The following is a 15,350-nucleotide window of genomic DNA, read 5'->3' as shown; positions in this document are numbered from 1 at the left end:
GGATGAGGGTGGGTTTTGGGCCGAAGGACACCGGGGGTACAACCCTTTCCAGATGAGGGGTCCGCAGAGCAGAGCAGGAGTGCGGGGGGCCGTCATTCTCTAAGACGGCGGAGGAGGTGACCCTCAGCCTCAGGGCCAGTGCGGGCTGGGGCTCGGCCTCTGGCCCCACCGCCCGGGACCCCTCCCTGCCGGGTGTCGGGGCCTCCCTGCGAGGCTGCCCCAGCCCAGGCACTGTGGAGGAGCCCATGCTGTCTGCGGGCTCGCACGCCCACGGCCTGGCCACCTCCCCTAGAACGTGTATGGGCTGGGGAGGTGTCTCTGGCCCCTCCGAGTACCCCGAGTCGGATCCTCAGAGGTGGGCACACTTTCACTGCAGGAGAAGTTTGTTCCCAGAGGGCGGTCTCCTCCTGCCCGGCCGGGAGGCTGGAGGCTCCTGGGTGGTCTCGGGGCTGCCCCTGGTCCAGAGCAATGGTGTGGCGGGGCTGGAGGCTGCTGGGCTGACAGGCGTCTGCTCCTTGCAGCACGAGCGCTGTGTGGAGGAGAAGAGCCAGGCTGTGAAGGGGTCACCCCCGGGAAGTTCAAGCTTCCTATGGAGTCTGGTAAGAGCTGCCTGCGGGGGCCCTGCACTCCGCTCAGCCTGGAGGCCAACGTGGTGCCCGGTAGGCTGGGGCCCTCTAGCCGTGCCTTCCCTGCGGACTGGACCAGGTGGGGACGCTGTGTCCCGCCACATGCGGCCCTTGCTCAGTCACACCGGGCACCGAGGGTCTTCCTGTGGGGACCCGGCCTCAGTGGGGTGCTACTGGTCACCCGGCCCAGAGCCCTTGGCATGGGGCTCAGTGCAAAGCCCGTGCGGAAGCCCCCCAGCCACCGTCTCCAGCCCCCAGGCTCTGGCCTCAGCTGCCAGGACTTCCTCTCTGAAATCCTTGACAATGTCGATCAGACGTCTTCCGGTCCTGGTCAGCCGGGTTCCCTGCCCACCGTGTGTGTGTGTCCTTTACAAGGCGGGGGTGGGCCCGGGGGCGTGGCCTGGGGGAGGTCCCCACCCAGAGCCTGGGAGGCCTGTGTTTGGTTCATTTCCCAGGAGGCAAAGAGGTCACTGTGGTGGCCACGGACTACGAGACGTCCAGCATCATGAACGCTGTCTTCCACAAAGGAGGGAAGGCCCACAGTGTCCTGAAACTTCACAGTGAGCCCACGGGGGAGTCTCTACTCTGCCTCTGCCCAGAGAGGGGGCAGGAGAGGGCTAGGAGGTGGATGGGGTGGGCGGGACAGGCAGGGAAAGGGACAGGACAGGGAGGGGGACGGGGTAGGGCAGAAAGGGGCACAGGACAGGGCAGGGAGTGTGTCTGTGGCTCCAGTCTCCGCCTGTGCCCCCCAGCCAGCGGCAGCCCTTCCTCGCAGGCCGGATGGTGGAACACGACGAAAGAGCCGTGGACAGGTTCCCCGTAAAGGCCGTGGAGCACGGGCTGTCAGCAGGGGATGTGCAGCTGCTCTCCAGGGACTGTGAGTGTCCGGGCCCCCGGGGCAGGCCTCTCTTCTGGCACCCATCTCCCCGCGTCACCATCTTCTCTTCTCCACAGTGACCTACGTGAACTTGCTGCGCTAGGTGGTGAGTTCCTGCCCCCACTCTGAGGCTGGGGCTCCGTCCACCAGGCCTTCCCATCACACCTGGAAGAGGAGTCTGGGGTCCGAGGGGCGGTGGGACTGTCTGGGGCAGACAGAGCAGAGGCAGACAGTGGGCCGAGCCGTAAGGGGCTGCCTGAGGGTCGAGGCCGTCAGCAGTCTGCTCTGGGCCAGCTCATCCTCTGGTCACAGAGGCTGCGCTGAGAGTGCGGTCCGGGCACCTGTCCTGCAGCCCCTCACGCTGTCCTGTCCTACCGGGAGGTAAGCCTTTTCCCCGGTCTGAGCCCCACCCGAGTCCTGGCCTGAGGGGAGCCCCGGCTCGCTCTAGTTCCTGGGCCTCCGGGGTGGTGACACCAGGCTGCCAGAAGGGGACCCTGGAGGCTGGGAGGGGAGGGCAGGGCTGGGCGGGGGAGGGGCGGAGGCTGGCCCTCGTCCCCCATTTCCATCCAGCAGGGTCCTGCGGGGGGGGGGGGCAGGCGCAGGCCCTGTGGGCTCCTTCTTGGGCTCCCCGGGTCCCCCACTGGGCTAACACGTCAGCTGCACGACCCCCTCTGTCTCAACGGCCCCGAGAGGTTGGGACAATTACCCTGCTTTGCAGGTAGAGAAACTGAGGCCCAGGCCTTCTGTGTCACAGGAGCTGAACTAGGGGAGCCCCCGCCCCCATCCGGGATGCTGGGAGCCCCACCCACCCGGGCTCCCCTGGCCGCCCAGCCCTGGGGGGCCCACCTGCACCTGCTCTGAATAAACTCTACTGCCAAACCCGCTGCCCCAAGTCTTTCCTGGGGCCGAGGGGTGACAGGTGGGGGTGGCGGGGTGTGTTTTCTGTGACTGCCCTAAAAAGGACAGCAAACCCAACTCTCAGGTGGCCTGGGTTTACTGTGACCACGTCTGGCCCACCCCTGGCTGGACCTCCCCCTGCAGGGGGCTGAGTCGGCCGCAGGCCAGGCTGCCCTGGGGGTGGTGCGGGGGTAGGGGGACGAGACGCCATCTGCCACACTCCTAGGGTCTCCTCTGGTCCCTGAGAGCCAGAGGCAGCCCCAGGCCGGGCTCCCTGAGCAGAGCTCCTCTCAAATGAAAGGTGACCACAGCCGGCGCCTGTCTACCTTCTCCCATGGCTCCCTACTGCCCCGAACTCAAATCCACGGGCACTGGGTCCAAGGCCCTCAACCACGGCTGCCCTCCGGCCCCCCCTGGCTCGCACCCGCAGGTCAGCCCAGCCTCGTCAGTGCCTGGGGTCACCCTGCATTCTCTCACCCCAGGATCTGCACTGTGATGTGTGATTCCCCCTCTCCTTCCATTGGCTGGGGCAGGGTAGAGAATGTGGGCGGGTGTCAGCCCCCTACCCACGTGCAGAGCAGCGTGACCGGGCTTCCAAGCACGGCTGGGGGGCTGGGGTGCTGATCCAGCCAGAGAGGAGAGACCCTGCTGACCCTCAGGCGTCCAGCCAGCCACCAGTAAGCCCTGCAGGAGTAAAGACCAGCCCTGAGGGAGGACCCACCTGGGACTCTCCTTAGCAAATCCTGAACCGTCCCAACAGACCCACAGGGGAGATGCTCGGAGACCGAATTCTGACACATTTGAGGTGCTTGGGGAACATTTGGACTTTTCCCCAGATCTGTCAGGCCAGAGCTCGAGGGAGCATGGTCGTCTGCCTCAGGGGAATTCCCCATAGAAGATTCTAGGATGTCTGCTTGGTTCCGTAACACAGAACCCTGCTGGGCGTGGTGCAGAAACAACAGTTCACTTTCTCAGGTTCCTGGAGGCTGGAAGCCTGAGATCAGGGTGCTGAGAGGGCTGGAGTCTGGTGAGACCCCCTTGTTGGCTTGTGGACGGTGGCCTTCCCGCTGCGTCCCCCGCTGGCCTCTTCTCTGCACACACACGGTGTCCTTCCCTCTTCCGAGGGCGCTAGCCCTACCGGATCAGGGTCATACCCTTATGACCTCACTTAAACTTATCACCCCCTAAAAGGCCCTAATGCCCAATACGGCCACATCGGGCCCTGCGGGCTTTAGTACGGGAACTGGGTTGGGGGGGACACAAATCAGAGGGTGATAATGGAGACCAGGGCTTCCACCTGCGGCATCAGTAACGTCGAGCACAGAAGTTACTACACATACAAAGAAACGGGAAAATACGACCTCTGGTTAAAAAAAAAGAAGTTAATAAAAAGTGATCCTGAGAAGGGCCAGAGCTGGATTTGGAAGGTGAAGGTCTAACTAAAGCAGCCTTTGCATTCTGAACTTGTACTCTGCTCCACTGTCCCGTCTGTTCACGCGTGGGTACCATTCTGCCATCCATTAGTCCAGTCCTTCCTCATAGCTTCTGTTTTATCTCTATCATCCATCTATCTATCTGCTCCACTGTCCCGTCTGTTCACGCGTGGGCACCATTCTGCCATCCATTAGTCCAGTCCTTCCTCATAGCTTCTGTTTTATCTCTATCATCCATCTATCTATCTGCTCCACTGTCCCGTCTGTTCACGCGTGGGCACCATTCTGCCATCCATTAGTCCAGTCCTTCCTCATAGCTTCTGTTTTATCTCTATCATCCATCTATCTATCTGCTCCACTGTCCCGTCTGTTCACGCGTGGGCACCATTCTGCCATCCATTAGTCCAGTCCTTCCTCATAGCTTCTGTTTTATCTCTATCATCCATCTATCTATCTGCTCCACTGTCCCGTCTGTTCACGCGTGGGCACCATTCTGCCATCCATTAGTCCAGTCCTTCCTCATAGCTTCTGTTTTATCTCTATCATCCATCTATCTATCTGCTCCACTGTCCCGTCTGTTCACGCGTGGGCACCATTCTGCCATCCATTAGTCCAGTCCTTCCTCATAGCTTCTGTTTTATCTCTATCATCCATCTATCTATCTGCTCCACTGTCCCGTCTGTTCACGCGTGGGCACCATTCTGCCATCCATTAGTCCAGTCCTTCCTCATAGCTTCTGTTTTATCTCTATCATCCATCTATCTATCTGCTCCACTGTCCCGTCTGTTCACGCGTGGGCACCATTCTGCCATCCATTAGTCCAGTCCTTCCTCATAGCTTCTGTTTTATCTCTATCATCCATCTATCTATCTGCTCCACTGTCCCGTCTATTCACGCGTGGGTACCATTCTGCCATCCATTAGTCCAGTCCTTCCTCATAGCTTCTGTTTTATCTCTATCATCCATCCATCTATCTATCTATCTATCTATCTATCTATCTATCATCTATCATCTATCTACTATCTATCTATAGATCTAGCTCTTTGTCTAACAGGGTAAATTTTGGCAAACTGAATTTTCCTGTAACATTATCCATGTCATTGAGGACTTCAAAGTGATTTGCTTAGAGGTCAGCAGAGTACTTTCTGTTGATGAAGCATCTTTTTCTTCCGTCCCAAAGGTCACTTCCCCCTTTTGTCACTTCTTACTTCATGTATTTATGGTCTCTCCATCTTTTCTTCTTCACGTTAGTTAATTCTGTTATTTTTAAAAAGAATACTAATGATTTTGTTAATAATTCTGCAAATTAACAGAAAAATTCTGTTCATTTTTCCAAGGATGAGGACTTTGGTTCATTAATTATATCTGCTGTTCTCTATAGTCTATTATTTCCCGCTTTTATCATTATTATTTCCTTCCTCGTGACATCCTACGGTTTATTTTGTTCTTTGTCTAGCTCTTAGAGTTGGGAATTTAATGCATTTAGTTTCATTCTTTTATTTTTTTAATTTTATGTTGTTGTTGTTTGTTTTTTGCGGTACATGGGCCTCTCACTGTTGTGGCCTCTCCCGTTGCGGAGCACAGTCTCCGGATGCGCAGGCTCAGCGGCCATGGCTCACGGGTCCAGCCGCTCCGTGGCACGTGGGATCCTCCCGGACCGGGGTATGAACCCGTGCCCCTGCATCGGCAGGCAGACTCTCAACCACTGCGCCACCAGGGAAGCCCCTCATTCTTTTATTTTTAATGGTGTGTTTAAGGTTATGATGTTTCCTCTGACCCTGAATTACATGGTATTTTTATATTTATTTTAAATAAATTCTGTAATTTCAGTTTGTATTTTTCCTTTCATCCAATAGTATTTTTTAAAATAGAAAGTTAAAAAAAATCTAGTTTTATTGTATTTTGTTTTGTTTTGGGGGTTTTTTTGGCCACGCTGCACGGCATGTGGGATCTTAGTTCCCCGATCAGGGATCGAACCCACATGCCCTGCATGGGAAGCACAGAGTCTTAACCCCGGGACTGCCTGGGAAGTCCCAGTTTTATTGTATTTTGGTCAGAGAACGTTTGTAATATTTCTACTTTGTGGCACTCATCGATGCCTTCTCTGTGACCAATCAATTTTGTGCATGTTTTGCTCTGTGTTATCAAGAGTACAGTTATAGGGCTTCCCTGGTGGCGCAGTGGTTGGGGGTCCGCCTGCCGATGCAGGGGACGCGGGTTCGTGCCCCGGTCCGGGAGGATCCCACATGCCGCGGAGCGGGTGTGCCCGTGAGCCATGGCCACTGAGCCTGCGCGTCCGGAGCCTGTGCTCCGCAACGGGAGAGGCCGCAACAGTGAGAGGCCCGCGCACCGCAAAAAAAAAAAAAAAGAAAGTTAGAACTATGAGAAATAAATGTCTGTCGTTTACAAGCTGCCGGCCTATGGTTTTCTGTTATTTCAGCCCCAACGGGCTAAACAGCCTGCCTTTAATTCCCGCGTAGGAAGCATCGCCCATGGGTCTCTTCTGGCGTCTGTTTTTCCTGCTGCTTCTCACTCACATTGTCTTCGTCTCTCAAGTATTTTTTTTAGGAAACTGAACTTGAAAAAATAACGAACGAGGTTAATGTCAAGGTCGGGATGATGTTTCTGTCTTTTATTGTCATTTTCTTCCGTCAGGCATCTGGGAGGAGGTGGTCAGGGACCACCCCCAACCAAGCTCAGGCTTGAGGCTCTCTGGGCTCTGAGGCAGGGCAAGGCTTAGCTGCAAGTCTGTGTGCAGCGGGCTTACTTTCATCCCCTTTCCCAAGCAGGGCTGGGGTGCTGGCTTGGCCGAGGTCCCTCCTGGGAAGGCCCGGCAGGACAGATGGCTTCATCTGTCCTCACCTTCCAAACCCTGCCTGTTCTGTGTCCACAGCACCCCTGGAAGCCAACCAGCAGAGGGGTCTGGGAGCTGTGGCGTGCAGGGTCCCCCGCCCCGGCGAGGCATCTTCCCAGTTACTTCCGCCTGGGTTTCGGGGGCTCAGACAGATCCTGCCGAGCCCCCTGCCCTTCACTCCCAGGCAGGGTCTCCGATGACCCAGGGCGGGCAGCCCAGGCCCAGGGAGAGCTCCCATGCGGCCTTGGGGGCCTGGCCAGGGTCATGGTGAGCAGGGGTAGGAGGCAGCAGGGTGAGGCTGCCAGAGAGTGGGCAGGTCCAGACGGGCGAGCGGAGGGCGGAAGGAACAGGGTGTTCCGCTGGGTGTTGCCGTGATGGGGCAGGAGCCCGCAGCCCGCAGCCCGCAGAGCAGGAGGATTGCTGGGCCGGGAGGAGGTGGGAGCTTTCCAAAGAGCTGCGCGGGGACTTTTCATACTTTTAAGGATGAAAACAAAAGCTATGCACAGCTGCAGCTTCTGGAGGGGCGGCTTGTTCTTGACGCTCTCCTCAGACATGTCCTTGGCCTGGGTTCAAGGGCAGGGTCCCTGGCCCGCCCAGACTGAGCCAGAGACTGTTGGCTCCCCGGAGAGGAGGGGAGGGGAGGGGAGGGGAGGGGAGGGGAGGGGATGGTGCGGCTGAGGGTGGGATGCTCCTTCTGGAACCTTCCAAGTGAGAGAAGCGGGGATGGCACGAATGTGTCTACGTAGGAGGGGCTTCGCACACGCTCCTCAGGGCCCACGGCCCCCTCTCCGGCCCGTCTGGAGGATTAATCCCCCCGCCCCCCCCCCGCCTCCCCCCGCCTCCCCCCCCCCCGCCTCCCCTCCCCCACCGCCCCGGTACTTTTGCCACGTCTCGAGGAGAGGCCAGGATGGTGCCCGGCGTTAGCGGCCGCCCACAGCAGTGCATTCCGAGCCTTTAAAGAGGCTTCCAGGGGCTGGAGGGCTCGCTCACCCCCGCGCAGGTGTGCTGGTGTGCAGGCCTCTGCGAGGATGAGGGGCGTGCTGCTGGCCGCCCTTCTGGCTTTGGTCTTGGTGCCCAGGGCCCGGGCCGTGTGGCTGGGGAGGCTGGACCCTCGGCAGGTGACAGCCCTCTTGTGCCAGCACGTGCCTTGGGGCCGCACGGCCTCTGGGCTCCCCCAGTGCCAGCCCAGACCACGGGGGCTGTGGGTGGATGGGCTAGCCTGCGTCAGGGCCCCCAGATCAAGAGGATGGGCCGGGGCTGGAGGGACAGGCCCCCTCACCCGTTCCTCCTCCGTCAGCTCCTGGGGTCCTGGTACATTCTCGCCGTGGCCTCGGGCGAGAAGGACTTTGTGGTGGACAAGGCCACGAAGAACATCGAGGGGGTCATGCTGACCCTCACGCCAGAGAACACTCTGAAGGTGCTGTCCTCCCGGAGCCGGTGCGTGGGGCTGGGGTCTGGACGGCGGGCCCCGCCCTCCCCTCCCCCGCCCCCCCCCTCCCCCGCGCTGGGCTCTGCTCTGAGAGCCACCCTCTGCCTGGCGTCTGGGCTCTGCATCCCTGGACTCCTGGCTGGGGCGCCCCTGGGTGGGACTCACGCCTTCTCCACCAGGGCCGGGCACAGCTTCTGACCTCCCCGCCTGCTGTTCCAGGCCCTTGGGTAGCTCGGCAGGGTCTCTGGTCAGCAGGAGAGGCCTCTCCTTTGCTTAAGGCCCTCCTGAGCTGCTACTTAAGGTGGGTCCGTGCATCTGTGGCTGGGAGCCCCTGGTTCTGTCGGAAAATGAATCCCCCAGAAGACGTGGTCACTGAGGCCATTTACCAGACAGGACTTGTGGAGTCAGGCTGAGCCTTGGCCGCTTTTGGCCAGTGGAGCAGACCCCATGCACGCCTTGGGGGCAAGGGATGCTGGAAGGAGGGGTCGTGCTTCTGGGGGACCTTGCTGCCTGGGACACCTGGGGGGAGCCAGGCAGGGGGCGGGGGGCATGGTGTGCTGGGGGAGGTGTCGTTCTAGCGTCCCCGTCTTTCACGTGGGGAAGGCCAGGCAGTCACCAGCTGGTGGCGCACCACGGGCATTTCCACCCTGAATCTGGAGCCCCTGCGCGGTCTGAACAGCCACGCAGACCCCGGCCTGAGAGGGGAACTTTCTCCCCTGCTCCCCGTGGCGCGCTCACTGCCTTCAGGAGATGGTGGGGCTGCCGTCCACCTGGGCCAGCCAGGCCGAGGATGTGCAAGGACCGAGGAGGTCTGTGCTGGGGCGGGGGCCCCTCTGAGTTGGGTGAACACAGGGTCACATGCGGCGTGGGTGGCAGCCCCAAAGCCACATGGCTCGGTGAGTCCTGATGAGGCTGGTGGGAAAACAATCTGCATATGGAAACCTGGCCTCTGGAGAGCCCTGGGCTGTGGAACAGCCGTGGACGGGGAGAGGACCACGGCAATCACAGGGGAGGGGGGTCTCCGACGCTCTTGCTGGAACCTGCTTGCGGTTGGGGCTGGTGAGTGGCCTTGCTCTGAGTCCCGTCAAGGTGCCTCTGTCTGAGGACCTCGGCCAGCCCGTCTGCAGGACTCACACTCAGACCAGGGCTTACAGGACAGGCAAGCAGCCGTTTCATTTTGTTATGTAATGTGAACTTCATTTGCCGGATTTTGAATAGGAAACACATTTGCGTGTTTCAAAAAATCAGAGTGCCCTGGGAATTCCCTGGCGGTCCAGGGGTTGGCACTCAGCGCTTTCACTGCCGAGGGCATGGGTTCGCTCCCTGGTTGGGGAACTAAGATTTTGTAAGCCACGTGGCACAGCCAAAAGAAAAATCAGAATCCCCAGGGGTGGAAAGCAGGGGTCTTTCCCCCCCCACCTCAGCCAGTGGCCCCCTCCCCACAGGTGGCCCACGGTTTTGATCTGCTGCAGCTCCTCAGGGACGTTCAGGCACACGCAAGCACACGCGCGTCATTTAAACACGAGGGCCAAATACCGTTCCGTGTCAGTCCCTGGGGTCTCTGCCCTCTTTTTTTAAAAAATAAATTTATTTATTTTATTTTTGGCTGTGTTGGGTCTTCGTCGCAGTGCACGGGCTTCTCATTGTGGTGGCTTCTCTAGTTGCAGAGCATAGGCTCCAGGCGCACAGGCTTCAGTACTTGCGGTTCGCAGGCTCCGTAGTTGTGGCTCACGGGCTTAGTTGCTCCGCGGCATGTGGGATCTTCCCGGATCAGGGCTCAAACCCGTGTCCTCTGCATTGGCAGGCAGATTCTTAACCACTGCGCCACCAGGGAATCTGCCCTCTTTTGAAACATTTAAAATTTTATTCTCTTTTGTCTTTATAGGCGACAAACTTGCCCACGTTAGTTTTTGCTTCTTTCTCTGATCACGAGGGAGTGAGACGTCTCGGTACCTGTTCCTTCTGTGTTTCCTTCCCAGCCCAGCGTCTGTTCATATCTTTTGCATACTTTTCCCTCGGGCGGGTTATTATTGACTTGCAAGAACCCTTAAGTGTTAGGGTTTTTTAGCCACTGTCTGCGATAAAGTTAGATGCGAATATATTTCCCATTTTGTCGTTTTTCTTATACCACCGAGGAGCTGTCGATAGGAAGGGCTCTTTTAGTTTCTGTGCAGGTGTAAACACCTGGCTTCTCTCAGAGCGTCTGGGTTTTGTGTTCAGAAGCCTTTCTGTCTCCCTGGAGCTAAGAGGGCCTCTGACCTCTGACCGGCTCAGGGCTGAGCCTGGGGATGCACGAGCTGGGACCGTCGCTGAAGGGGCCAGTCGCCCAGCCCCACTCACCCAGTGGTTCCTCTTCCTCCACTGACTGAGATGCTACCTTGTCTCGCGCGAACCTCCTCCGCTTTTTGCTTTATTTTCGGGCTTTCTATTCTGTTCCCTTGATTTGTCTATTTCTGTGCCAAGTCCCATTGTTTTCCCTCTTGGGGCCCCACAATACGCCTTGTCAGTTTACTGGCTTGTTTTTGCTGGTTACACTTCCTTTTAGGCTGTTCCTTGCTATTCCTGTGTCTTGCACGGAACTGGGCCAGGAGCTGGTCTTGCTGCACTTACAGAAGTGGGTCTGCTCATTTTGCGGACTGGAGGCTTAGGGAATTTGGCCCCTTTTGGTGTTGAGTCTCTTTATTCAAAACTGCAGACCTGGGGCTTCCCTGGTGGCACAGTGGTAAGGATCCACCTGCCGATGCAGGGGACACGGGTTCGAGTCCTGGTCCAGGAAGAGCCCATGTGCCGCGGAGCAACTAAGCCCGTGGGCCACAACTACTGAGCCTGCGCTCTAGAGCCTGCGAGCCACAACTACTGAGCCCGCGAGCCACAACTACTGAAGCCCGCACGCCTAGAGCCCGTGCTCGGCAACAAGAGAAGCCACTGCAGTGAGAAGCCTGCGCGCCACAACAAAGAGTAGCCCCCGCTCGCCGCATCTAGAGAAAGCCCGTGCGCAGCAACGAAGACCCAGCGCAGCCAAAAATTTAAAAAAAAAAAATTAATTAATTAACAACAACGACAACAGAACACAACTGCAGACGCCCTGTTCGTCTCACGCTCCTTTGCTGCCCTGAGCAGCAAGAAAAAACTAAGTTTTCTCCGTGTGGTTCTGGCAGAGCGGGTCTCTGGGGAGGTGACGGAGCAGATTCGCATTCTGCAGGTGCCGGGCTGGCCCATTTCCCTGACGGGTTCGCTTTGGTCAAGAGCAGGGTTTCTGGCTAACTTGGGCCACCGAGGGGGAGGCGGAATCCCCTCTGCAGCCACGCTGGCCCCTGGCCGGGTCTGGGTGGCCAAACCTGTCTTCTCTCGTCCTGCATACGGACCCTGGGTGATGACAGACCCTCTTCCTTTCCAGGCGGGAGAGATGCCACCTGCATGCTGTGGAACTGACGAAACAAAATTCCAGATGGGTGTTCAGGAATCCCTGTAAGGATGCCGGCCACGGTGGTCCGGATTCCGGGCAGGCTCCATTTCCCTGACCGTGATCGGGGCCGGGTCCTGCCCCTGGCAGCCCTGGACCCCCTGCGCCTGCAGGCAGGGTCAGCACGCAGGAGGGGAAGGGGAGGGGGCGACTCCACCCCAGGCTTCAGTGGCGTTCTCGCCCGGGAAGTGAAAGGTCCTCATTTTGTCAGAGGTTTGGCGCCAGTCCTGAGGACAGAGGACTCGACTGTGTCAGGCAGGCTCAGCTGGGACCCCAGGCCTCCCGCTGTACTGTGTGGGGGCGGGGCGGCTGGCACTCTTACCCCGTGGGGACAGGATCGCGGGAGGGCGCCCCAGGATGAGCTGGGACTCACCTGCTGTCCATCAGCCACCGCAAGCCTCTGTGTGCCGGAGCCGGGTGGGGGTCAGGGACCAGGGGGACAGAGCTGGGAGGCTCTCGGCCAGCTGGGGGGCCCCCCACGAGGTCTGACCCCACCCCGGCGGCACCTGTCTCCTAGCCCTGGGTGTGCTGGAGTACCGGGTGCTGGCCACCAACTTCAGGGACCATGCCATAGTGCTCACGCAGCTGGAGCTCCAGGACGAGGCCTTCAGCACCGTGGAGCTGTACAGTGAGTGCGGCCGCGGGCGCGGAGGCCTCCCTGCCGTGCTGGGCCTCCGTCCTCCCGGGGTCCCAGCCTTGAAAGAGCCCAGCGGGCTGGCGGCCGCTCCGCTCCATCACTCATCCCTGCATGAAATCCCCACCGGGGCCCCAAGCCTTCCTTCCCTGTCGCCCCCTCCCCGCACTTGTCCTCTGTGGGAGACGTGACCCTGCCTGGAGGGAGGGACAGGGTGGGAGCTGCATGTGGTAAAGGGCCTTGGGGTCAGAAGAGCGCAGGGTCCCAGGTGTCTGTCTGGTTCCTGCTGCGGACCCCCTGCTCGCCCCCGTCCCCCAGCCCGGCTCTCAGGGGGCACCTCCCCTGCAGGCCGGACGGAGCTGGCCAGCCAGAAGGCCATGGGCCTCTTCACCAAGTGGAGCAAGGGCCTGGGCTTCTCGTCCCAGCAGCAGGCCACGCTGCAGAAGGACCGTGAGTGTCACCGAGCCTGACGCCACCGTGTGCTGAGGGGCACGGACCGTGGGGCCATTTGCTGGCTTCAGCTACGCTCGGGGACCCTCCAGGCCTCAGGGCTGGCAGGGCTCGGGGGTCTTCAAGGAGTCACCTAGTCCCCGCCCAAAGTCAGACCTGTGGGGATGGGGGGGGCAGGGGGGCGCTGTGTGCAGGGGCCGGCAGGGCCCCAGGTGCTCTGCGGCCACGGTCTGTCTCAGGCACTCGGCTGGGCAGGGAGACCCGCCCCGTCCTCACTGCCGTCTCGCTTTCCTCCCCCAGTCACCTGTGCACGCAAGGCCTTCCAGGTAAGCGGCCTTCCCGAGCGTCCCTGAGCTCCTGTGTGGTGGGTGGAGTCTGGGGGCCCTGGGGGCCCCTCCGTCCCAGTGGCTGCACCGCCGCCAGGCAGGGCTGGGGGCTTGGGGGAGCCGATGCCTCTCCGGGCGAGCCCAGGGTCCCCCAATGTTCCTCATGGTTTTCAGTGAATGCTGCAGCCCCCAGGGGACCGGAGGAGGCTGGCCAGACGCTACCCTCCCTGCTCAGCCTCCCAGTGCTGGGCTTTGGGCCGGCTGCTCCCAGGGGCTCTCGACGCAGATTCCAATAAAGCGGCTCCACAAACCTGTGCCACGCCTCTCGCCTGTGTGCGCGCGGGGCCTGGGCTGGGGGCAGCCGGAGGAGCCCTCAGGGAGCTGCCTGTGTGCGCGCGGGGCCTGGGCTGGGGGCAGCCGGAGGAGCCCACAGGGAGCTGCCTCCTCGGGCCCTGGGCTGAGAGCAGCCAGAAGAACCCACAGGGAGCTGCCTCCTCGGGCCGGGTGGCTGCAGGGAGAGGCGGATGGGCAGGGTGGGCTTGTCAAGGGCTGGGCACAGAGCACAGAGCCAGCCTGGCACGAGAGTGCGGGCCTGCAGCCCCGTCCCTCCCCAGCGGCCCTCTGGCCCGGAGGTGGAAGCTGGGCTGCAGGCGGCTGCTCCTCCCACAGGGCTCACGGCAGGCGGGGCTCCGGGCAGGCAGGAGGCTGGTCCGCTCAGTTTGGAGGACGACCCTGTGATCTGGATGAAGAGTGGGCAGGGCGCTGGGCTGGGATGCCCAGGGTGTGAAAGATTGGCTTTTCCTGGCTGGAGCTCTTGGATGGGGGGTGGGGGCAGGGACCCCAGAGGGCTCGAGCCTGTCGGTCCTCCTGTGTCCTGAAGTCCTGGCAGAGCACAAGCCGTCAGGGGAGGTGGGCTGGGAGCAGGGTGGGGACTGCCTCTCACTTGAGGTGAGGTCAGGTGCACACAGGCTGCCACCCTCTTCACACACACGCATGTGCACACGTGCGAACACGTCAGTACCTTCTAAGGGCATCGAGAAGGCAGCCCCCGCGTCAGCGCCGGCACCATCTGAGCCCCGTCTTCACGTCCTTCACTTTCGTCCCTCTTAGGTGACTCAATGACACGTTCCGACCTTTGCCTCTCTCCCTGGGGGGCTAGGACAGGAGGCCCAGGAGCCTCCCTGCCAGGTGCAATGGCTCTAGGGGACATATGGTGACCGGAGGCCCAGGAGTTGACCTGGGGAACATCATGGTCTCCATCTTTGGGGCATCCCGGGACAGCAGCTGTGCCGCTCCGAGGGCCAAGGGTAGGGCTGGCCCTCCGTGCGGGGAGGGAGGGCCCCAAGCTCCCTCCCTGCCATTGGCCCACCAGGCTGGCTTGCGGCTGCAGGCTGGCCGGACACCCACGCAGGGCTGGTGGGCTGGGACATTTAAGCGTGGCGTCCAGCGGGCAGCTGGGAGGAGGGCCAGGATGGGGCCAGGCTGGCTGTTGCCCATGCTGGTCCTGGTACTGGAGCTGCCTGGGGGGTCCCTGGCGCAGAAGCAGCTCCCCAGGGAGCCCCACAACCTCAACTGGGACAAGGTGAGTCTCGTGCCCCCAGCCCACCGGCCGGGCGCTGGGGCCAGGGTGGGCAGGGGCAGCAGGAAGAGGGGTCCCTGGAAGTCTTCGCAGAGCCACCGGAATCCGCTGGACGGGCTTTCAGAGGGCTCCGGCACAGGCTTCTGTTGGCCCTGTGGGGCAGCCCACGGCCTCTTTTGGGGACAGGCTGGGGCTTCAAAACTCAGCTGACGGCCGTGGGCCACATGCCAGGAGCCCTGAGGAGGGGCTGTAGCAGAGGCCCCCAGACAGGCACAGCCTGAGGTGGCCCGGAGGTGCCAGGTGGGCAGAGCGGAGGCAGCACGAGCAGGACACGTCCTGGAATAATGAGGCCTCTGGCTGGGTGGAAGTTTCCTGTGGCGGCGGCCATGGGCACAGGCCGAGGAGACTGGGGGGCATCTGGGAGGGGCTCTGCTGCAGGGAGAGCAGTGGGACGGGGTGCGGGGGCCAGCTGGGAGGGAAGGGGCCCCCACGAGGCCCATGTGGGCAGGAAGCTCTGACACCCGGTGCCCAGGGCCCTGCCTGGTGCCGCCCCGGGCCCTAGAGCAGCCGGGCATCTGCATCCTCAGCCTGGGGTGGCAGCGGGGGCCCCGAGGCAGGGGCCGTGCCACCCTGTGGGTGTTGGACGTGCTCTGGGCCTCAGGCTAGGGTCCCCTGTCCTGTGGGTTCTCTGGGACCTGGGGTGGGGGCCGAACCCGTGTGGCAGCCCAGACCCTGTGCCCCCAGCACCCTCTCTACAGTTTTCAGGGTTCTGGTACATTGTT

The 15,350-nt window shown here is 60.8% G+C and overlaps 1 protein-coding gene and 1 long non-coding RNA gene across 2 annotated transcripts; both read left to right on the top strand.

Moving 5' to 3' along the window:
- Positions 1-1,433: 1,433 nt before the first annotated feature.
- LOC307189427 lies at positions 1,434-2,373 on the top strand. Its single transcript, XR_013829188.1, has 4 exons — positions 1,434-1,503; positions 1,581-1,609; positions 1,816-1,884; positions 2,222-2,373. It is a non-coding gene; the product is annotated as an uncharacterized lncRNA (long non-coding RNA).
- Positions 2,374-7,623: 5,250 nt separating this feature from the next.
- Positions 7,624-13,431, top strand: LOC307189145 (epididymal-specific lipocalin-6-like). Its single transcript, XM_079926945.1, has 7 exons — positions 7,624-7,805; positions 7,985-8,124; positions 11,514-11,584; positions 12,097-12,207; positions 12,562-12,663; positions 12,964-12,989; positions 13,164-13,431. The coding sequence occupies exons 1-7, from the start codon at positions 7,716-7,718 to the stop codon at positions 13,164-13,166; spliced, it is 543 nt and encodes a 180-aa protein (XP_079783071.1). The 5' UTR covers positions 7,624-7,715; the 3' UTR covers positions 13,167-13,431.
- Positions 13,432-15,350: the final 1,919 nt, after the last annotated feature.

This window comes from Stenella coeruleoalba (genome assembly GCF_951394435.1).
Source record: "Stenella coeruleoalba genome assembly, chromosome: 7".
Lineage (NCBI taxonomy): Eukaryota > Metazoa > Chordata > Mammalia > Artiodactyla > Delphinidae > Stenella > Stenella coeruleoalba.
This window is presented reverse-complemented; position numbering and strand designations above follow the sequence as displayed.

Bases quoted from the DNA above. Each gene is read 5' to 3' on its own strand.
- LOC307189145 (XM_079926945.1), top strand. From the start codon at position 7,716: ATGAGGGGCGTGCTGCTGGCCGCCCTTCTGGCTTTGGTCTTGGTGCCC. The intron at 11,585-12,096 runs GTAAGGATGCCG...CCTGTCTCCTAG, and splicing joins ATGGGTGTTCAGGAATCCCT to CCCTGGGTGTGCTGGAGTAC. The intron at 12,664-12,963 runs GTGAGTGTCACC...TTCCTCCCCCAG, and splicing joins GGCCACGCTGCAGAAGGACC to TCACCTGTGCACGCAAGGCC.